Source organism: Pongo abelii, chromosome 11 (genome assembly GCF_028885655.2).
Source record: "Pongo abelii isolate AG06213 chromosome 11, NHGRI_mPonAbe1-v2.0_pri, whole genome shotgun sequence".
Taxonomy (NCBI): Eukaryota; Metazoa; Chordata; class Mammalia; order Primates; family Hominidae; genus Pongo; species Pongo abelii.
In genome coordinates, this window is record NC_071996.2 from 20,381,738 (window position 1) to 20,405,367 (window position 23,630).

The following is a 23,630-nucleotide window of genomic DNA, read 5'->3' on the forward strand; positions in this document are numbered from 1 at the left end:
CCATATATTCTTTTAGACAGTATTTTTGCCAATTAGCTGTGTGGTTTTGATTCAGCTGGTTTCTGTTTCATGGAAAATGTATCAAAGGAAATGCTTACCTTAACATCCAGAAGCCTGTAGATTTTATCTATATATAGAAGTACCCTCCTGAGCGTCCCACAGGAAAAAATGGAGTGTGAGACATTGAGGAAGATGTTGTTTGGGAATGGAACCTGGCTTCTCATGGTTCTCTGACTGTAAGCAAAGCACAGTGGGCCCAGCCATCCGCCCTTGAAGTCAGTGACAACTCCTTTAGCTCCAACATTACTTGAATTGAGTAAAAGAAAAAGTCTGCTCTTATTTGGATCTTTCCACCAGGGGGTTGTGTTAGTATAAGGAAAGCATGCTTATGGGGGAGTACATCAAAACAACTTGAAGATTTGTCTTGGCCATTGCTGTCCTATTTCTTATTAATTCTTTTGATTCTATCTACATTTTCCTGTTTTAGTTTTCAGTCTTTGTCTTTGATTCTAATAATGTTTAATGCAAACATTATTTTCCATTTATTTTATGTTAAGCATTGCTTGTGGGGTTTCTTTTTCATTTTAGTGAATATATTTTGAGTGTCTTTTTTATGCTGCAGGTAAAAGATACATTTTTACAGAATAGCCTCTGATCTTAAGGTCAGTGTATCAGATAAATGTAAATAAATGTGTAAATCACCTTTCAGTGAAGTGTGAGCGTACAAGATGCTATGGGGATATGAAGGGAGAGAATGGCTAACCAGGTCAGCAGCTGTCACAGAATGTATTTGAGCTGAGTCTTGAAGGGGTGAATGTTTTGTAATTAATAATTAATAAGATTTTGTTATTGATGGTGCATAACATTTATTGAATATTCACAGGCTCTGTGCTAACTGCTTTGCATGGTTTTAGTCCTCAGAACTGCCCTCTACGGTATAGATACTATTCCTGATTCCATCAGATCAAGGACATGGAAGCTTTGAAGAGTTAGGAAAATGTCCTTTGATCACATAGTAGAAAATAGCAGAGCTGGGGCTTGGACCTCAGGTCTTTCTGACTCTAAATTCCACAGCCTTAACTGTCAGATTATGTTGCACAAAGTCCATCCATTCTACCTAGGGAGAAAGATGGAAGAGACTTCAGGGGGCGAGTATTTTTGGCAAGTTTTTAGGCATGAAAAAGACAAGGTAGAAGAAAGATATTCTTGGTAAAGGGAACAGCATTTGTAAAGGCGTGAAGTTAGTAGTTCCACTCTACTGGAACTGGAGTAGAATTTCTAAAATGTGGTCAGAATCATGTGGACCACATGTCAAAATTCAGATTCTGTGACACCTTTCTCAGATACACTGAATTAATATCTGGAGGTGAGAAGCACAAAAGTTTGTGTGGTTTTCTCCAAAGTTCCCCAAGTGATTCTTACGCATACTGAAGTTTGGGAACTGCTGGTGTAACACATAGGGTTGATGGTGAGTGGAAAGAAGTGAGTCTAAAGAGGTAGGCAGGAGTTTACATCATTATTACAAAATCTTAAACTTGGTTGGGAGGCCAAGGCGGAAGGATCACTTGAGGCCAGGCGTTTGAGAACAGCCTGGGCAACACAGACTCTGTCTCTCCAAAAAAAAAAAAAAATTATCCGGACGTGGTGGCATGTGCTTGTAGTCCCAGCTACTTGGGAGACTGAGGCAGGACGATCTCTTGGGCCCAGGAGTTCAAGGCTATATTGAGCTGTGGTTATGCTACTGCACTCCAGCCTGGGTGACAGAGTGATACCTTGTCTCAAAAAGACAAAAGAAACCAAACAAACAAAAAACAAGCTTTGTGTAGAATTTTTTTTTCTGGTATTCATCAGGAGTGCCTTTGTTTCTGACTCTTAGTCTAAGATCAACCAACTTTTGATAGACAGGGGACACAAGGGACATTCTGGTTTATAGCTTCATTATATTAAGTGTGTGCTTGGGAGTTTCTCAGAGTGTTGCAACACTCCAGGAACTACATTGGATTGACAGCATTATGTTATTTTACTGCTTGGTTTCTCAGATTCTTTCATGCTCATTAAACTGATACGCATTGACAAAGTCCAATATGATAGTTTCAGCTATATCTTCTGGAACTAAGGGCCAGTGAAACATGTTTTTGAAAATGGTCCTATAGATATTTCTTCATGGAATGTACTGTGTGGTTTAGTGTTGAGCATTTTACCAGTTTATAATGGTAGAGTAGTATGCAACATCAAGTACTTTGAGTTTGACACTTCTTACCAGTAAAGAAGAAACAAAGTGTCCTGAGTTATTTGGGTCTGTACAAGTTTCCATTTGACAATATAATACTTTGAAATTTGAATACTTTACAAATTATTATTTAATTTATAGCAGTTTTATTTACTTTGCAGTTTAAGAATGTCAGTTATCTCTCTGTGTATTGTAGCCCTGGTCATAAGAAGTGTGGCTATTCTTTGTAGACTGAGATAAACAAGATTGTTTATTATGATGGATAACCAGTAATTTATAACTGCAGTGTGAATGATGACTAAGAAGGAGGTATGAGGCATTATGGATGTTTTTTTTTGTTTTTTTTTGAAATGGAGTCTTGCTCTGTCACTTAGGCTGGAGTGCAGTGGCGTGATCTTGGCTCACTGCAACCTCCACTTACTGGGTTCAAGTGATTCTCCTGCCTCAGCCTCCCAAGTAGCTGGGACTACAGGAGTGCGCCACCACACCCAGCTAATTTTTTGCATTTTTCGTAGAGACAGGGTTTCACCATGTTAGGCAGGATGGTCTCAATCTCCTGACCTCGTGATCTGCCTGCCTCGGCCTCCCAAAGTGCTGGGATTACAGGCGTGAGCCACTGTGCCCGGTGGCATTATAGATGTTTCCAAAGCATCTAAGAACCTTCTGAGTGCTCAATTTGTTTTACCATTACAACTAGGAAATGTCTTACATTATTTTAGAAATGAAATTAAATGTCAGTTGCAACTGTTGATTTGTTGTACTCATCTGACTTTTAAAAAACTGTCTTTTGGATTTTTTTAAGCTTGCAATTTAATTGCCAAAACCACTCTAAAAACTTTGGATATTGTTTTGATAACTTTTAAGCTTAACTGTATAATTTCCAGCATACTCGTCCCAAATTCTGTGGTGTTGTTAAGTGTATTCTTTAGCTTGAGTCTATTAAACTAGTACTTTTTTACTGTAGTGATTTCTCCCTTTTTGCTCTGTCATGCCATACATAATGTTATGTTTTCACGAAACTCATAAAAAATTCATGAGGATTCCTAAATTTTACAATCATTGTCTTATGCAGTGTCTTTGTAAGGGTTTGTTTTGGAATGCTACACCATGCGTCGGGAAATCTGGGGTAGAGTGTAGCGGGTGAGTTTTGGATGACTGCCCAGTGTCTCTCACTTCTTTGGGAGCGACTCCCAGTGCTGTGCCCCGATCCAGCTGTAACTGATTGAGTCACAGTTTCTAATATTGCCTTGGCCAGTTAAGTCATCTCTCTTGGGGATTTATAATTTAGGTTCTAGACAGCGTATAGCTGAATCATGTTACTGATGGTACTCTAGTAAAATGATCCTTGAGTTCCCTTTTCTAAGCTCTCTGTGCTGCATTGGTATTTAACCTTCCCGAGTGTTTAGTCATTCAACTGACTTTGATCCTGAGAAGATTGTTCTTTTTTTCTGGACTTAGCTAGAGATGATTTCTGTTGTTCAACTAAAATAAATCAAGTCACGCATAGAAATGGTGTTAGAGTTATGTGATGGGTATGTCATGGAAAGCATTCCAAAAGCCAATTATAATTTTCCTTTTTGCCTCCTGCTTTAATTGCCTCTGCTGGTACTGTATGCCTCTCCCCACCCTCCCATCTTAACTCAGCCATCACAAACTGCATGCAAACATGCCTGTTGTCTGTACACCCTTTTTTTTTTTTTTTTTTTTTTTTTTTTTTTTTTGAGGTGGAGTCTCGCTCTGTCACCCAAGCTGGAATGCAGTGGTGCGATCTTGGCTCATTGTCTGCACACCTTTTTTTTGCAGCTCAGTTTCATATGGATGCACTTCCAGTGCACTTTTGAAATATCATATACATACTTTGTGAATAGTGCATGTCACACTACACTGTTATGGTATGCTTGGCTGGCTCCTCGTTAGACAGCAGCTCTTAAGGTCAGGCCCTGAGACATACTCAGCCTGGATTCTTGGCGTCTTGCACATAGTAGACATGAAATACATTCTTGTTGGATTAATTTTTCCTCACCTTATGTTATTCCCACTTAACGCCTTTATTACTCATTTAACAAATACACGTTGAGTATCCCTTATCCAAAATGCTTCGAATCAGAAGTGTTTTGGATTTAGAATTTTTTCGAGTTTTGGAATATTTACTTATACATAGTGAGCTATTTTGGCAATGGAACCCCAAGTCTAAACACGAAATTCATGTGTCTTATATACATAGCTCGAAGGTAATTTTGTACATTATTTTAAATAATTTTTCACATGAAACAAAGTTTGTGTTGGGTGCTTATGTGCGGAATTTTCCACTTGTGGTGTCATGTCAATGCTCAAGAAGTTTCAGATTTTGGAGTTGTCTGAATTTTCAGATTAGGAATGCTCAAACTCTACCTAGTGTGTGTATGTACTGGAGACCATTCTGCACTCTGAGGATACCTCAGGAAAACAAACCAAAATATGTCTGCCTTCCTAGAGCTTACAATCTAGATAGGTAAATTTTCCATCTGCATTCTTTTAAATTATGAAGTATGGCTAAAGTAAACTTTAGGCAACATACAGAGTATTGTATGGTAATTGTAAGATTCTATGATATCTCTCAAGTCCTAATACCGTTTTAATAGATAAGTGCCTGTTTCAGTGGGATAATAGAGCTTGTGACTGACAAGGAATCTAATACAGTACTGTGCTGAGTGCCCAGTGAGAACTCAAGAAAAATGTATTTAGGAATTTTGAAAAGTGTGTGATTTTGGAAACTTTCCTGAATGTGCTGTATTTCAGTGACTGTGTATAGCAATGACTCTTTGCAATGCTGTGCTGTCATAATGGTGATAAAATATAAAAAAAACTCTTCAAACATTGGCTTTATAGGCTTATTTTATAATTTTTCATATTCTTTTTGAATTTGTAGACACAGCATACTTGGGTTAGTAAAAGTTTGGGTTTTATGAGAACATTTTCATGCCATTTATCTTGTCATTGACAAGAATTATCTTGTAACTTAACTGTTTCATAGCATGATGTTGGGCATATATATTATTAAAGGCTCTTTGGTCCTTGAAAATTGGTCTGTGGTAGGTTCACATAGCTTCAGTCATATATCTAACAAGAAATATTTGGCTCAGTAAATTTTTAAGAGGGTATACTGAAACATGGAAATACTTTCACTTTTTAAGCTAGAATATTATTGCCATGTTATTTAAAGTTGAGCTACCAGATAGGAGAAAAAATTTACCTGATCCTAAAACACTTGTTAGTATTTTGGTATGTTTAATTTTGTATATTTTTCTCTGAATTTTAAAAACCATAGCTATAATATGTACATATCAAGTTTGTACCCCAGAGCATGTTTTCAGAGTAATTATTTCAAGTAACATTATGTGTTGGTATAGTTAGATGAATCATGTTCTCCCTAAAACTTAAGCTTTCTTGTTTCTAGGGTTACTAGACACAGGACCATGACTATTGTAAGCCTCAATTTTGTTATCATGAGAAGTACCATTATGAGGAGTAAATGAACTAACAGGAGAGAGCCTATTGTGGTATTGGCTCTTAGTGGGTACTTAGGAAATGTTAACTTCTCCTTTCTTTGTTTGCTTAAATTATCTTGGGAGAAGGTGCCCATATGTTATTTGACCCTTTAAATAAAATTAAATTTTATAGTTCTTTTCCCTTAAATAATCTTAACCTTATAAAACCCAAGAATGTTCCTATGTAAAAGAACTTGGTTACATGTTTGCTTGTATTTCTTTGAAAAATAGAGTTATTTATTTTTATTTTTGACAGTCTCAGTCTATCACCCAGGCTGGAGTGCGACGGCGCAATCTCAGCTCACTGCAATCTCTGCCTCCCGGATTCAAATGATTCTCTTGCCTCAGCCTCCCTAGTAGCTGGGATTACGGGTGTCCACCACCACGCCCAGCTAATTTTTGTATTTTTAGTAGAGACAGGGTTTCACCATGTTGGCTGGGCTGGTCTCGAACTCCTGACCTCAGGTGATCCACCACCTTGGCTTCCCAAAAGGTGTGAGCCACCTTGTCCAGCCTAGAGTTATATTTTTACAAAACAGAAGTATGTATGAGAAAATTCGCCTTTTAAAAAAGAAAAAATCTAGCTCTTCATGGTCAGTTTTCTATATTAATCTGAGAGCATGCTTTACAAATTTGTTGTGATGAAGGCTGGTTATATTTCCCCATTTGGGGATCCAAATAAAACCATTTCACTGATTGGCTTTCTGTGGGGGTATTTCTATATGGGTATAGGACAAGAATTCTCCATTTAGGTGCACATAATCCTGTATTTTTAAAAAATCACTGAAAAAATTTAATGTTTTACTATTTAAGTTTTTTTTTTGCACTTTCCTAATTTTTTCTCACTTTATTTTTCAGAATGAAACTAGTGATCGAGAAGATGGCCTCCCCAAAGGACATCATGTGACAGACTCTGAGAATGATGAGCCCTTAAATCTTAATGCTAGTGACTCTGAAAGTGAGGAGCTTCACAGGCAAAAGGACAGCGACTCTGAATCTGAGGAACGTGCAGAGCCTCCTGCAAGCGATTCTGAAAATGAGGATGTCAATCAGCATGGGAGCGACTCTGAGAGTGAAGAGACCAGGAAATTACCTGGTAGTGACTCTGAAAATGAGGAGCTTCTTAATGGGCATGCAAGTGACTCAGAAAACGAAGATGTTGGGAAGCATCCCGCCAGTGATTCTGAGATGGAGGAGCTCCAGAAGAGTCCTGCCAGTGACTCTGAAACAGAAGATGCTCTAAAACCTCAAATCAGTGACTCTGAGAGTGAGGAACGCCCAAGGCACCAAGCCAGTGACTCCGAAAATGAGGAGCCTCCCAAACCTCGAATGAGTGATTCTGAAAGTGAGGAGCTTCCTAAACCTCAGGTCAGTGATTCAGAAAGTGAGGAACCCCCAAGGCACCAGGCCAGTGACTCTGAAAATGAGGAGCTTCCCAAACCTCGTATCAGTGACTCAGAAAGTGAGGACCCTCCGAGGCACCAGGCCAGTGACTCAGAAAATGAAGAGCTTCCCAAACCCCGAATCAGTGATTCGGAAAGTGAGGATCCCCCAAGGAACCAGGCCAGTGATTCTGAAAATGAGGAGCTACCCAAACCCCGAGTCAGTGACTCTGAGAGTGAGGGGCCTCAGAAGGGGCCTGCCAGTGACTCAGAAACTGAGGATGCGTCCAGACACAAACAGAAGCCAGAGTCAGATGATGACAGCGACAGGGAGAATAAGGGAGAGGATACAGAAATGCAGAATGACTCCTTCCATTCAGACAGCCATATGGACAGAAAAAAGTTTCACAGTTCTGATAGTGAGGAGGAAGAACACAAAAAGCAAAAAATGGACAGTGATGAAGATGAGAAAGAGGGTGAGGAGGAGAAAGTAGCGAAGAGAAAAGCTGCTGTGCTTTCTGATAGTGAAGATGAAGAGAAAGCATGTAAGGAATTACCTTGGGCTGTTTATCAATGGCTTTATTCATTGTCTAAGCTTGTAACTGTGGAACGTTGTATCCTCTTGGTATGTCAGATCTGTGTTGTGTTATTCAGCTTAATATTCTAAAATATCAGTAGGACACTCATTTCCCCTGGTTATCATTAGCTAAGCTTAATAGTAAGTTTCCTTTGAGTTCTGTTAGCACATATTAATCTCTGACTGCCTCAAAGTGATAAACCACATGTCAATAGGAATATAAAATACTGTTTTCTTTTTTTTAAACTGGAAGAGGTAATGTTTCAAAGTTTATGAAAACCCCTAACTGTATTCATTGTTAGCTGTGGGTCTCTTTGACACTTAGTTCGCTAGATCCCATCCAAACCGTAACTGAGCTCCCACAGGTACATCTCTTCATTTGTTAAACATTGTTGAATATTCAGATACAGGGAAGCTTTGAGAGGATTCTATTTAGAGGCACCATCTCTCTCCAGAGTGTTTCAGTCTCTGCTATCTAAGACTCCATTTGCACAGATAGTAAGTATTAACTTGTTTACTTTTTTATGAAACTTATCTTTTTTGGAAAAGACATATTTCATTATAACCTGACAGTTCTTATAGGAGAAGGAAAAGGTACCAGACATGCTGTCAATTTGTTAAGGGAGATGAGAAATTTCAAACTGACCAGCAATGATAGAGTAACATGGAGACTATTCCTAGAAACAAATATGTAGTCCTTTTTAGTTCAGTTACTACTAGGCAACATAGAAAGGATGCCAATTTTGCCCATCAATCTAGTTTTAATTTTCTCGATTTCCCAAAAGGAAAGGTAGCTGCTTTTATATTGATGATATCTTTCTTCATCTTTTGGCCACTTTTTCTTAAGCAAAATAACAGATAATTTGTAAGATGACTCTGAATGAGCCATTTAGTTATTTTTAAAATTCTAAACCATGTGTCAGGAGGCCCTTTGATTTTATTTTATTTATTTATTTATTTATTTTTGCTGCATACTGTCATTTTAAAGCACCTGTTATGCTTAGTAATACAAAGGCTGTGATAAAATAAAATTAATGATGATTTTCTTTTTCAACAGCAGCAAAGAAGAGTCGCGTTGTCTCTGATGCAGATGACTCTGACAGTGATGCTGTATCAGACAAGTCAGGCAAAAGAGAGAAGACCATAGCATCTGACAGTGAGGAAGAAGCTGGGAAAGAATTGTCTGATAAGAAAAATGAAGAGAAGGATCTGTTTGGGAGTGACAGTGAGTCAGGCAATGAAGAAGAGTAAGTGACAGTATAACATGAGTTTCAGGGGTTCTTAATTAGGCAATAGAGAGGGGTCTGTGTTATAATACAATATGTCCTGCCTAATTGCATGTCTTTGGGGATTTAGTATTTTAGTTCCTGAACTGAACACACTACAACGTGGGTGAATCTCAGAATTCATGTCAGAATTAACATGTTAAGTGAAAGAAAGCAAAGAGGACATATATGATTCCATTTACATGAATTTCAGTAGGCAAAATTTATCTGTGGTGTTGGAAGTCAAGGTGGCAGTTGTCTCTAGGATGTTGATATTAGGGGACCAGCTAGAAGGGGCCATGAGAGAACTTTCTGGGGAGGCTACATGAGTGTATAGGGTGCTGGTTACATGAGTGTATACATTTGTTAAAACTCATTGAACTGGACACTGAAGATCTGCACATTTTACTGTACATAAATTCTATTTTTAAAAAAATGGTTCCTATGCAAATGAGAATAAAGCAAATGAATGTTTTTACATTTGTCTACTTTCTAGAAATCTTATTGCAGACATATTTGGAGAATCTGGTGATGAAGAGGAAGAAGAATTTACAGTAAGTATAAGATGGAAATATTTCCTCCTTGACTGTGCTTTTTTTGGTGTTTTTATGGCAGTGATGCCAATTATAGATGATTCTGATAAGTAGGAATAAACAATTATGATGTATTCAAAATAAAAATCTAGAAGAGGGATTCAGGAAGTAAAATGAAACGGTATATACAAAGACATAAAAGGAAGCTAATGGGCAAAATTGAATTAAGAGGGAAGGGACACTTTGAGACAAAGAAAGTCACTTTATAATGCTAAAGGGCAAGATTCACAATAATTAGGGAACTTCCGATTTTCACAGTGGCATTCTGGGTGATTTGGACTAACCCCTCCGCCAAGCATGACTAGAAAAGCTAGACAAAATATATAGAAATCTGCTCATTGTCCAGGCACAAAGTAGCAAAGAATTACTAAGCCAAGAGAAACCTAAAGTGGTAACTCAGTATTTAGAAGTGCTTTTTCTGTGGGGGTGTTTGCCTGTCAGACTGAGAGGCTACTCATATTTTTGACAGCCTCAAGGCTTGGGGACAAAATTTAGAGTTCAGGGCCTTTTGAGGTTAGGGGGCTTTGTAAACCCCGTACCCTGGATTGAGACTTCAGAGAGCAGCACCATAGGATTCAGGGGGAAGTAAAATAGCCTTTGCTCAGATTTTAGGCCATCTTTGAATCTTCTGGCAATTAGAGAATCTCAGTCTCAGAAATAAGATTATAGTGGTTTAAGTTTTTCATATAGTATGATACACAAAAATAACATTAAAAGGAAACAATAATGATGACAATAGTAATAGACTTAGGGCTCTAGATATAGGAATTTTAGATACCACCTTAAATATGTTCAGGGAGATAAGAAACAAGATTAAAAATGTCAGAGCAAACAAAAAGAAGGCAAATTTGGAAAAGAACCAAGTAGAAATTTTAGAACTATAAAAATACAGTAACTGAAATTAAAAACTCGGTGTACAGGTAGGTAGGTGCAAGTAGCTGGTAGTCCCAGTTACTCGGGGGGCTGAGGCTTGGGGGTAGCTGGAGCCCAGAAGTTCGAAACCAGCCAGGGTAAAATAGTGAGGCCCTGTTTGAAAAGAAAAATGGGGCGGGAGGGGGTGGGGAAAACAGAAAACCTAGTGGATGAGTTTAGCATCAGATTAGACATACTTGAAAATAAGTGAACTGGAAGATAGGTTAGAAGGAGAGATCTAGAATGAAGCTTTGAGATACAGTATTATAGAAGAAAGTAAAAGATATAGACTATACATGGAAAAGTTTTCGCAAAAATTGGAATAATGAAAGGTGAGGGAAAATTACATTTATAGCAGAAGCAGTATTTTAAAAGGAAATGATACCTAAACCATAGGTTCTCGAAGTTCTACACATTGCAAGGAAGATAAACAAAAAGAAATCTACACCTAACTACATCATAATAAAACTGCAAGAAACCAACGAAAATAGGAAAGTCTAAAAGCAGCCACAAGGGGAAAAAAATACGTTCAGAAAAGTAATGATTAGACTAACAGCTGACTTCACAACAGAAAAAATAGAATCTACTAACTGCAAACCTAGAATTTTGTTAAATTTAGCAAAAATACTTTCCAGGAATGAAGATGAAATAAGGAGGGAATTAATTAACAGTGTACCAGCTGAAGGAAATACAGAAGGAAAGAAATGCAAGAAAGAATGATCTCAGATGGAAGGTTAGAGATGCAGGAGGGAGAAAAGAGCAACAAAAGTATGTGTATAAGTCTAAATGAGTACTGACTGTACAAAATGAAATGTATTTAATGTGGAATATGTATAAAATTAAAATATGACAGCAGTAAATTGGGAGCATACATGGAATTGAAGTGCTCACAGGCCTTTGCAAATGTATATGAATGTACATTAGTAAACGGATAAGTTAGGATGCATGTTGTAGTCTCTAAAGTGATCACTAACAAGACTAAAATGGAATGTGTAATTTCTAAACTAATAGAGGGGGGAAAAGTGGAACAACTAGAGCTAATCAGTCGAAAATGAGCAGGAAAAGAGAAAGAACTGTAGGACAAGGGACAATTAGAAAGTATTACGTGGTAAAATAGTAGATTTAAATTTTGATAATATCAGAAATTAAATTAAATGTAAATAGTAAATGTTCCAGTTAAAGGACAACAATTGCCAGACAGGATCTTAAAAACCAGCCATATACTGATTTCAAGAGATTTGTCTGAAACAGAAGGTAAAGCTGAAAATAAAGGTGTATGAAAAGGGACTTCGTGTAAGCATGGACCAAAAGAAAATTGTTGTGGTATCTATAATATTATAAAAGAGGGAGGTAGACATTAAGGCAGAAAAAAGTACTTGAGATAAAGAGGTCACTTTATATCGATAAAAAGATTTTAAAATTGCGCCTAATAACATGGCTTTATAGATATATGCACACATAAAAATCAAAAATTGGTAGAACTGAAAAGAGAAATGGACAAATCCATAATCTAAGAGAAATGTAACTGACGGAAGAAGCAGACCGAAAAAACCAGGGAACAGTCTCTATATAATCCACATATAATCCCCTTTGGCAATTACGAATGTTAAAAATACCTTTCATTTTGTTACTTCTTTTTCACTTTCTTAATGGAATCTTTTTTTAAAAATTTTTTTAATTTTTAAATTTTTTAGAATATCTTAAATTCATTCCGTTAACATGGAGTCTTCTGATGAACAAAAGTGCTTAATTTTAACATAGGATCAAATTTACCAATCTTTTTCTTTATGATGAAGACTGAATTCTGCCTAAGAATTTTTGCCTGTCCCCAAGGTCATGAAGATACAAGTTATCTTCTAGAAGCTTGATTATTCAGTCTTTCACATTTAATTGTATAATTCACCTAGAATTGGTTTCGTATGTGGTATGAGGTAAAAGTCAAGATTTGTTCCTTATTTGAAGTATCCAGTTGACCCAGCACCATTGATTGAAAAGATCATCCTTTCCTACTATTCTGTAGTGCCAGCTTTGTCATATATCAAGTGTCTGTATATATTTTCCAATCTGTTTGCCACTAAGAAACTTAAACCCTGCTTAAATAGTTCTTGGGTCAAAAAAAAAATCAATACTTATTTTTAACCAATGCAATAGAGAATGAAAGTAGATGAATTTAGAATCTAACTCAGGACAATAGTGAAATAAGAAAGTAAACCTAAGGAAAATATAAAGGAAGAATTCATTCAACAGATGTTTCAGAGACTGTTTGGACACAGCCTTCATGGAGCTCATACTTAGTTAAGCACCATATTGTAAGAATAAGGTATACTTACCTGTTTTGGAGACTTAACATCAACTTGGTTATAGTTTCAGTTCAGTTAGAAGAACAATGTACTAGGTGAACCATTGAGAAAGCCTCTAAGTATAACACAAAAGGTAGACATTATAAAGAAAAGACAGGCCATTTCATTTACATAAAAATGAAAAATTGGCTGGGTGCGGTGGCTCATGCCTGTAATCCCAGCACTTTGGGAGGCCGAGGCGGGCGGCTCACGAGGTCAGGAGATCGAGACCATCCTGGCTAACATGGTGAAACCCCGTCTCTACTAAAAATACAAAAAATTAGCCGGGCATGGTGGTGGGTGCCTGTATTCCCAGCTACTCGGAAGGCTGAGGCAGGAGAATGGCATGAACCCGGGAGGTGGAGCTTGGAGTGAGCCAAGATCACGCCACTGCATTCCGGCCTGGGCGACAGAGTGAGACTCCGTCTCAAAAAAAAAAGAAAAATTATGCCTGGCAAATATTAGCATAAACAAAATCAAACTGTACAAATGGGATTGTACAGTTCTTGTCACTTGTAGAGGGCTGTATCTAATTTTCAAAGAGATTTTACATACTGATAAGAAAAAGATGAACAGTCCAGCAAAAAATGGGCATAGAATGTTCAGAGTTCACAGAGAAAGAATGACACATGGCTTTGTAAATGGAAAAAATGCCCAACGTTACTCCCATAGTAAGAAAATGCAAATGAAGCTACCCTGAGATTTGTTTTTCCATCCAGAGATTGGTGGATATCAATGTTTGATATCCTGCTGTCGTAGTGAGAACGTAGGGAAACAGGATTCCTCATACTTGCTGGAGAGATAATTGGTGTAACCTCTATGGAATACAGTTTGGCAAGTATTTCGCAATTTCAAATACATAAAACTAAATGTGACTAGGCAAATAAGTAAACAAATTATGGTTACAGCCATATTGTGAAATAGTCTAAAGCCTTGAAAAAAATGACAAGACTTAATACTGACATGGATTGGCCTCTAGATTCTTTTCTTAAATTTGGAAGATGCATTATCCTGTATCCACTCTGAATAGTACACTTCCGTTCGTGTAATAAAAGAGAATACGAAGTATGTGTAGAAGTGCTTATATAAACATAGACTATTTCTGGAAGGAAACAGGAAACCTAGTAACACTAGTGGCTGGAGAGGGACCTTTTGTTATGTACCTTTTGATATCTTGAATTTTTGTTTTTTTGTGAATGAATTACTTTAAAAATGCAAAATATTAAGAACACTTAATACAGAAGAAAATCTGTAAGGAGGTTGTGATAATTTTGCATTTAGGGTTTTAACCAAGAAGATCTGGAAGAAGAAAAAGGTGAAACACAGGTAAAAGAAGCAGAAGATTCAGATTCTGATGATAACATAAAGAGAGGAAAACAGTAAGTTTGTTTTTAAGGAATTTGTTAAAGAGAAGTTTAAAAATCAAGGTAGAGACTATTAAACTTTCTTTTGTTTTTCATTTTGGTTCCTGATTAAGTTCAGGAGTGGATCTATTCCTGTTTTTCTCCATTTACGGTGTTGTCAGTGAATTACCTGCTGTTGTTACTTGTCTTTCATTTACCCTGTGCTCAGATATCTTACTTTGTGGAGTTGTATTTATATGGCACCAGACTTAATTTATGGCTCACCAAGTAAACTCTTATGAAAAATAACCTAATTTTAAAAATACCTTTTTGAGAGAAAAGCTGATTTTATGGGGCAGGGGAAATGAGTCTAACATCTTAACTATAAAATATTACTTCACCATATTTCACTTACTTTTGTTGAGCTAGTTGGAATCTATGTTCAGAAAAATCTGATATCTTAAAAGATGTCATACAGTAATAGAAAGATTAGTTACTGTTTTCAGTTGTAAAGATGCTTTTAAAAAATAGTTTCATTTTTAATTCCTAGTGTCATGCAGTAATTAAACTAAATGAGTTTGGCAGTACTTTTAGAAATTGAATTGATACGATAGTGGCCGACAATAACAACTCCATCTTTTTTAAGTGTAATGATTCTGATGAAAGCCATAAAGGTTTGAGGCGCTTAGCAAGCCTGTAGATTTCCATGTGTATCTCTCATTATGTTTTGAGAGTTATACTTCTTATCACTGAAAAGCAGCAGCTTATTTTTCATTTTTTCTACTCATGCTATATAAGACAACAACATTCAAATAATTGAACACCTTCCTAGTCCAAGAAAGGGCAGTGCCACTAAAGCTGAATGAGTCCCCTGAATTGGAACTTAAAATGTACTTTCTCAAACTGATAGATGCAAGTGTGAATATAGTGCATGAAAAGTTCCGGGCTATTAGTGATTTATATGTGTATATATAACAGGGTAGTACACAAATTGAACATAAAGTCTAGGATCAACTGTTCTTTTAATAGCAAGTTCTAAGTACAGTCATGCGTCGCTTAACAACAGGGATATATTCTGAAAAATGTGTCATTAGGTGATTTTGTTGTTGTATCAACATCATAGTATTATACAAACCTACATGGTATTGCCTACTACCCACCTAGGCTGTATGGTAAAGCCTGTTGCTCCTAGGGTACAAACCTGTGCAGCATGTTATTGTACTGAATGCTGTAGGCAGTGGTAACACAATGGTATTTGTGTACCTAAACATAGAAAAGTTACAGTTAAAATACAGTATAGTTGGACGTGGTGGCTTATGCCTGTAATCTCAACAATTTGGGAGGCTGAGGCAGGAGGATCACTTGAGTCCAGGAGTTCAAGACAAGCCTGGGTGACATAAAGTGAGGCCCTGTCTCTACAAAACATTTAAAAAATTAGCCAGGCATGTGGTATGGGCCTGTAGTCTCAACTATTCAGGAGGCTAAGGTAGAAGGATGAGCCCAGCAGTTTGAGGCTACGGTGAACTATGATTGTGCCACTGCACTCCAGCCTGGGTGACAGAGCAACACCCCAACTCTTTAAAAAAAATATGTGTGTGTGTGTGTATGATAAAATATGGTACACCACCTGTTTAGAGTACTTGCCATGAATAAATATGGTATACCTGTTTAGAGTACTTGCCATGAATAAATATGGTACACCTGTTTAGAGTACTTGCCATGAATGAAAGCAGGACTGGAATTTGGTCTGGGTGAGTGATGAGTGAATGTGAAGGCCTGGGACATTACTTACTGTACACTACTATGGGCTTTATAAACACTGTACGCTTAGGCTACACTAAATTTATAAAAATACTTTTTTCTTCAATAAGAAGTTAACCTTAGCTTACTGGACGGCCACCGTCGTATTTGCAGTTCGTCATTGGCCGAAACATCGTTACGCGGCGCATGACTGTATTTGCACTTTTAAGAGAAGGTGGCACTTCATTGAGTTAGAATTAAGAAATCTGGTGTTCTTAATTGTGGTGAAAGTAAATGTGTATTTAAAAGGCAACTTGTATTTCACTTGCTTTTGTTTACTGCTTTAGTATGGACTTTCTGTCGGATTTTGAGATGATGTTGCAGCGAAAAAAGAGCATGAGTGGCAAGCGCAGACGGAACCGTGACGGTGGCACCTTTATTAGTGACGCAGACGACGTCGTGAGTGCCATGATTGTCAAGATGAATGAAGCTGCTGAGGTGAGCTGGGTCGCTTCTAGCTTCACCTTTTTTCCTCCCACTGAGTTTATTGGATGCCCTTTTTTTGATGCTTAACTGTTAAACTACAGTTAAGATGCTTTGCTTTTTGTAATAAAGCATTTACTGTTCTAAATTTTAATATTTTAATTTTTTAGTCACACGTTTAGAAAAAGTGAAAAGATGAAGTATTCAGTAAAATGAAACGTTTTAGGTGAATGGCTTTGCTAGTTTCATGGGAAATGGTTTTGTTCTCAGATTTGGCTAGTTCACAAAGTTTAGTTTCTTCATATATAAAAGGTGTTACAAATTCATGTGTCGTTGTCTTGCTCCTTATCAAGACACGGCTTCTTTCATTGCATTTTTAAAATCCACTCAGCTTACAAAAATTGGCCCAGTAGTATGTTTAAAAAACAAGTTCAGATCTTTTGGAGACACTTGTTGAGAGTTCAGCATGGATTCAATGATCTGTGTTCTAGGATTTCTTTCAAAACAATTCAAGAATGGAGGGAAAGTAGCTAAAAGAAGACTAGCTATGTGTATTTAGTTGTTGAAATATATGCAACAGGTATATTATTCTATATTTGTAGAATTTGAAATTTTTCATAATTTAAAAACATAGAAAAAACTGCCCAAGTAAATACTGAAACTGTTCTTTGATATAGCATATTCCAATATCATATAACCTCACACCTGGAAAATTGTTCCTAATATAATAAGCCAAAATTTCCCAGTTTTAATTTGTACCTTTAATGAACTCTGAAAATTTGACAATTATGCTAATGTTCTACATTAAAATTGTTTCTCTCAATTTGTAGTTGTTAAAGGCAATTATTCTAATAGTTTTGTGGGTTTGACTGACATGGACAGATACAGAGCTTGGTGCTCTGCAAAAGATCCATTCTTAAGTTATTCTTTCTTGTAGGAAAAATTGTTTCTTTGAAAAACTTATTTTAAGGTTCAGAATTACAGTGAATTCAATATTAATAATAAGTACTGTTTTAAAAAAAAAATCTTTATTTTTTTTCTGAATAGGAAGACAGACAGTTGAACAATCAAAAAAAGCCAGCACTGAAAAAATTAACTTTACTGCCTACTGTAGTTATGCACCTTAAGAAGTAAGTATTTTGTTTTCTTTAAAATGTCTTTTTCCTTTTCATGGAATGATAATTCAAATGATATATTGGTGTTCTAGGAATATTAAATAATGATAGACTTCTGTCAGTTCACAGAAAGATAATAAAATTTCCTAAATTATATTTCTTCATAAACTTTTATTAAACCTTGATGCCTGGTGCAAACAGAACAAATAAAAAATTGATACTAATGAAAGAAAAACTTGGAAACTACTAATTTTGTGTTTTTTTGTTTTGTTTTTGTTTTTTGGTAAAGACAGGATCTTGCTATGTTGCCCGGGCTTGTCTTGAACTCCTGGGCTTAAGTAATCCTGCCACCTCATCCTCTCAAAGTGCTGAAATTACAGACATGAGCCACTGTACCTGGCCACTAATTTTGTTCTTTATAGAGAGTTTTTGGTCTGGTAAAATTGCATCTGTTTTCTCCGTGTGAGGGAAAATAGTAAATCTTGGAAGACCCTACCTGAGTGACTCTAATGTGTCACAATTATTGATCCTTCTGAAGTAATGATGCCCTTTTTGAGTAGATCCTTGTTTCTAACTTTTTTCATTGATTTGCTTTTTTTTTTTTTTTTTTTTTAATTAGAGACGGGATCTCGCTGTGTTGCCCAGGCTGGTCTCGAACTCCTGGGCTCAGCCAGTCTTCCCGTCTCAACACCCCAAAGTCAAAGTACTGGAATGGGATTACAGGTGTGAGCCACCACACCGGGCCCTGATTTGCTCATATTTCTGGGCAACCTTGCTTTCCCTTTGAACTAAGCCACAGCCTACTTTTGATGACTGAGGAAATGTATTGGTGCATCAGTGAGCTGCCATCAGCATGGCCTAGAGCATATGTAACTAGAAAATTTCTCCCTCTATTCTAACAGGGAAAACTATCTGTGGCAGGTTTTATGTATATAATGTTATGTTTTCTATTAACATAACTGATTTCAGTATGTAAAATGGAATTTAAGCATTATTTTATTAAGTTTTTTTTTTTTTTTTTTTGTCTTGCCAGTGGAGTGCTAGTCTCATTGGTGTCCTGCAGAGAACAGCAAATCTGGGTTCACCACTATGTAAAACTGTTGAAGAATCACTATTTTGATAGATTGAACATTGTTTTTTTTTTTTTAGTTGAAATGATTGGAGTTAATTGTTCTTACTATCTGTACCATTCATATCAGCATTAATTTATCTTGTGTAACTTGAGTTTGTTTTGTTTTCAGCAAATCATCTTTGTCAAGTATATGCATTTCTGGAAAATAAGAACTAAATGTCATACTGCTTTCGAAACCAGAATGGTGTTCAGTAAATATCAAATTTATATGAGTAACTTTTTAAAAGCAGTTTTTAGAAACATCACTAAATATGTAAGAAAAGTCAGAAGATACAGTAGAACCAAGGTTCACAGAATTTTTAGAAATTATTGTTATTACTGCAGGCAGGACCTTAAAGAAACATTCATTGACAGCGGTGTGATGTCTGCCATCAAAGAATGGCTCTCACCTCTACCAGATAGGAGTTTGCCTGCACTCAAGATCCGGGAGGAGCTGCTGAAGATCCTGCAAGAGGTTAGAGGCAGATAATCTGACTGTTCTTTATTAATTATCTAATGTGGTCTGTATGGTCATAACCTGTGTAGTTTACAGTGTTTTTATATGTTATCTCTGCTACAGCCTCCCAGGAGAGGGGTTGGAAAAAAGGAACATATCTAATAAAATGAGCATGAAAGGGAAGACCTTATAAAAGTTCATGTAACTATCACATTGCAGGGAAAAGATCTTAGAGTAGCTGTGATGTGTCTGAGAAGAGTAGTACAGTAGTGGGCAAGTTCCGGGGAGACATGTGATGCAGAATGAACACCAAATTCAGAGTCATATGAACTTGCATTTGAATCTTGAGCTGGGCCACCTTACGTAGTTGTGACACCTTGGGTAAACTATTTAACTTCTGAAGGAATTCCCAAGGAACCTCATATGCCACGCACTGTGCCAGGTGCTTTATATATGTGTTGATTCATTTTTTCCTCACAGTAAACTGAGAAGGTAGGTGTATTATTTCCATTTTACAGATGAGGGAATTAAGATGCAGAGAAGTTAAATGACTCGTCAAGGTCACATAGCTAGAAGGTGGCTGTGCTTGGGTTCAGTCTTAGGTCAATTGGATTCTGAGGCCTGTGCTGGCTCCTGTATTAAACTGCTAACCTCTGAGTATGCTTGGTTCATACTTTCTCACATTGTTAGGTTTTACGTCAACTCAGCTATAATACTGAGCTCTCAACCTTTTTTTTTTTTTTTTGAGATGGAGTTTTGCTTCTGGTGCCCAGGCTGGAGTGCAATGGCACCACCTCGGCTCACTTCAACCTCCACTTCCGAGATTCAAGCGATTCTCCTGCCTCAGCCTCCTGAGTAGCTGGGATTACAGGCGCCCACCACCACACCTGGCTAATTTTTGTATTTTTAGTAGAGATGGGGTTTCACCACATGTTGGCCAGGCTGGTCTTGAACTCTTGACCTCAGGTGATCCACCCGCCGCAGCCTCCCAAAGTGCTGGGATTACAGGCGTAAGCCACCATGCCTGGCCTGAACTCTGAACTTCTGATGTGGACACAAAGTATCTTTGTGTTCTATGTCTGTAGATCCTGAAAATGGAATTTTTTATTTGTTCTGTTGTGAATGCGCCAGGTCTCTAGAATAGATTAGCAAGACCCCCAGCTTCTGAGTGATTAATATGTGTGTATGTGTTTATGTTCCCCAGCTGCCTAGTGTGAGCCAGGAGACCCTGAAGCATAGTGGGATTGGACGAGCAGTGATGTATCTCTATAAACACCCCAAGGAATCAAGGTCCAACAAGGACATGGCAGGGAAATTAATCAGTATGTAAATTTTCCTTTTTGTTTGTTGTGTTTGTCTATAGATAAGAGAGAGATGCGTTTATATAAAAGCTGTATTTTTACCAGTATTTGTTTTAAACGAGCCAGTAAAGTGCAATAGAAATTTTTAAATAACTTCTTACAGGTACCAACATTTTCTCTTAGACTTAAAAAAAAAAAAAAAAACCCTCAATATAATTAAGTATGCTATTCAGTATTAAAAATAGCAAGTAAGAGGCTGGGTGCGGTGGCTTAACGCCTGTAATCCCAACACTTTGGGAGGCGGTAGGTGGGTGGATCACAAGGTCAGGAGATCGAGACCATCCTGGCTAACATGGTGAAACCCCATCTCTACTAAAAATACAAAAAATTAGCCGGGCATGGTGGCATGCACCAGTAGTCCCAGCTACTCGGGAGGCTTAGGCAGGAGAATCACTTGAACCTGGGAGGCGGAGGTTGCAGTGAGCCGAGATCATGCCACTGCACTCCAGCCTGGGCAACCGGAGTGAGACTCCGTCTCAAAAAAAAAAAAAAAATTGCAAGTGAAAAGTATGCATTTTGTAGTCATGGGTCAAGAGCATGGAGAGAGAGAGAGGGGTTAGATTGCAGGCCATGGAGTTGATATTACCTGGGTTGAGATCATGAATCCACCACCTACCTTACTGCATTTCCTTAGCTAGTGATTTGTGCTCTGTAAAGTTGAGATAATTATGTGTTTTCTTTTGGGTGACTTTAAAGATTAAATGAGAGGTTGTGTCTAAAGCACGGTACCTAGCACATAGTAAGTACTCAAGAAACAGCCACTGTTGTTGTTACTTGCACAGTGGTCTCCAAAACCTTTTTGCATGTTCTTATTTAATGATGCCAGAGAAATCCAGAGAAGTCTAAACCAAAATTTATGTAATCAAGCGCCATGTTTGTGAAATTCTTCAGTTTTAAGAATGAAACCCGTGTTTGTTTTTGTTATCCTCCTTAACTCTTCCTGTCCTCCATGTTGAAAAGGAATTTTTAGAACTTCAAGGCCAGATTGAAAAAGTAACTACTATGTTCGAATAGAATAATTATTTTTCTTTTGAATTGTTAAGTTTATCAAAAGCTTCTAGAGAAATGTAAATTTCTTCTATAAACCAGAGATATACTACCATCTTTGATCTTGTTAGTAATCTGCAGCTTACTGGCTATTAAGTGATTAACTTTTGGTGCTTTTATGCAGTGGTTTGCAACTTTGTTTTTTTGCCCTAGACTGAGAAAAGCAGAATATCCCCACTGGTATCCATGACTTACTACAGCAGTGATTCTGAATTCAGAAGGGGGGTCAATGGGGGTGGTTTTAAAAGATATGTGGACCCCCTGAGAATCCGTGCTTCTTTCTTTGTGTGACAGCACCCATGTTCGGTCTATAAAGGTCCTTTCTTGTTTTTATAGTGTATTAAATGTAGCAGTAAGCTACATTACATCTTAGAACAAAGACATCAGTTGGCTCCTGGACTTTGACTGACTGAACAGTGGCATGTACTTTCTTTCATGGTGATTATAGCAGCTATGTTAGACTTAATGAAGTACAAAGTCTCCACCCGCACTATTAAACTGTAATTTTTAAAGGTACAGACCATTTTGTAAGGTAGTCGTAAGGGAGCTTGTTCTGGGTTAGGATAAGAAAGCAGAATTTCAAGACTTTTTATTTCCAGTAGAGTAAACTTAGAAATTAGTCTGCCTTTTAAAATAAATAAATAAAAATTTTAAATAAATTTCTTTTATGAAATGTCAATCCAGCTAATTGTTGACTATTAAAGTGTATCACATGTTACTTTCTTTAAATCTCTGTGGTCTTTTACATTAAATTTTCTGAATCAGCCAGAGTTAGTATACTGGCATTATGCTTTGTTTATCCTATAAATTACTCTGAAATAATGGGCTCTTCAAGGAAAGAATATTCTAAATGTCTAGAATATCCCCTCACACTGGGGTGCAATTATTTGAAAAAAATGGAAATGCAATTTTATGGACAAAATAATTGATTTTTTTCTTACTACAGATGAGTGGTCTAGGCCTATATTTGGTCTTACCTCAAACTACAAAGGAATGACAAGAGAAGAAAGGGAGCAGAGAGATCTAGAACAGATGCCTCAACGACGAAGAATGAACAGGTATGAGGGAACAGGTATGAGTAAGTGGAATACATGTTATTGTTGCAGTAACTCAGTTTTAAGTAAGATCATTAGGAAGCCTGCAAGATGATAGGATTTCCTTTCCTCTCAGCTTGATATGTCTACATAATTCATAATATCCTTTTAGTTTAAATGTATTAGTGTATAGTGAGGGTCCTGTCCTAACCAGACCTTTCTGGGTCAGTTTGTTGGAACAGGGCCTGTTTCAGGATACTTATTGCTTGTGTTGTTCCAGCCACTTGCAGGAAACAACTTTCTGGGTCCTGTTTCCGAATTCCTAGAAGAAAAAATGTTATAGTTTAATTTGTATCGATAATAGTGGATATACAGTTGCATCCAGGAGGACAGGGTCATTAGTTACAAATGTGGCAATTACGGCCCACCCAAAAGGAAACCTGTTATGCAAATGAATACTAAAATGAGTAGTACTTTTTAAAGATTAGGAATTATTTTCCCTGATCCATCATAAAAGAGCTGTTAATAGTTACAGTCTACGTTTGATTTTTAGTTTGCTCTTTTTCTGAGTTATTAGTTTCTAATATTCCTGGTATCTCCTTGTTTACTTTTTTTTCAGCACTGGTGGTCAGACACCCAGAAGAGACCTGGAAAAGGTGCTGACAGGAGAGGAGAAGTAAGGTTTTAATGTTAATTTTTCTTCTTAGACTATATAGAGAATTTCCGTTTGCTGCTTTAAGAAAAGTAGTAAATGAAATGATGTTATGCTCTCATTTGCGGGAAGTGACTTTCATTTTAACGTTTAGTATCTACAAAGCATTGTATTGGGTACTCTGGGGATGTAAGGAAAATTGAGAAAATAATTCATTCAATAAAGATTTTGTTGCTGTTTGCTAAGTGCTAGCCTCCTTGTTGTGCTCTGAGAATATAAAAACAAATTAAAAATAGTCTATGCTCTCTAAAAGTCTTTACAAGGATGATAGGCAAAGGGAGGTCTTTGGTAAAGCCATGGGGTAAGTGTGCCAGGTCTGTGTTTGGAATGGCAAGTAGACTGAAGGGGTTGGACAGTAGTATGGGGCCTGAGGTGGTAGAAGATAAGGTTGGAAATAATAGA

General features: G+C 37.1%; 1 protein-coding gene across 11 annotated transcripts in view; it reads left to right on the forward strand.

Annotated features, from left to right (window-relative positions):
- IWS1 (interacts with SUPT6H, CTD assembly factor 1) overlaps window positions 1-23,630 on the forward strand; it is a 46,666-nt gene that overhangs the window by 15,152 nt on the left and 7,884 nt on the right. For 4 of the 11 annotated variants that reach the window (XM_009237622.4, XM_002812379.6, XM_054549143.2 and 1 more), the window contains exons 3-12: window positions 6,616-7,684; window positions 8,774-8,963; window positions 9,478-9,535; window positions 14,107-14,204; window positions 16,256-16,406; window positions 17,439-17,521; window positions 18,963-19,092; window positions 20,279-20,396; window positions 22,429-22,540; window positions 23,136-23,192. In XM_009237622.4, the coding sequence (XP_009235897.1) occupies window positions 6,616-7,684; window positions 8,774-8,963; window positions 9,478-9,535; window positions 14,107-14,204; window positions 16,256-16,406; window positions 17,439-17,521; window positions 18,963-19,092; window positions 20,279-20,396; window positions 22,429-22,540; window positions 23,136-23,192 (2,066 nt within the window). Of the gene's footprint in view, window positions 1-6,615; window positions 7,685-8,773; window positions 8,964-9,477; window positions 9,536-14,106; window positions 14,205-16,255; window positions 16,407-17,438; window positions 17,522-18,941; window positions 19,093-20,278; window positions 20,397-22,428; window positions 22,541-23,135; window positions 23,193-23,630 lie in introns of all 11 variants that reach the window. The other 7 variants (XM_054549139.2, XM_054549140.2, XM_054549142.2 and 4 more) reach the window with 3 other exon arrangements.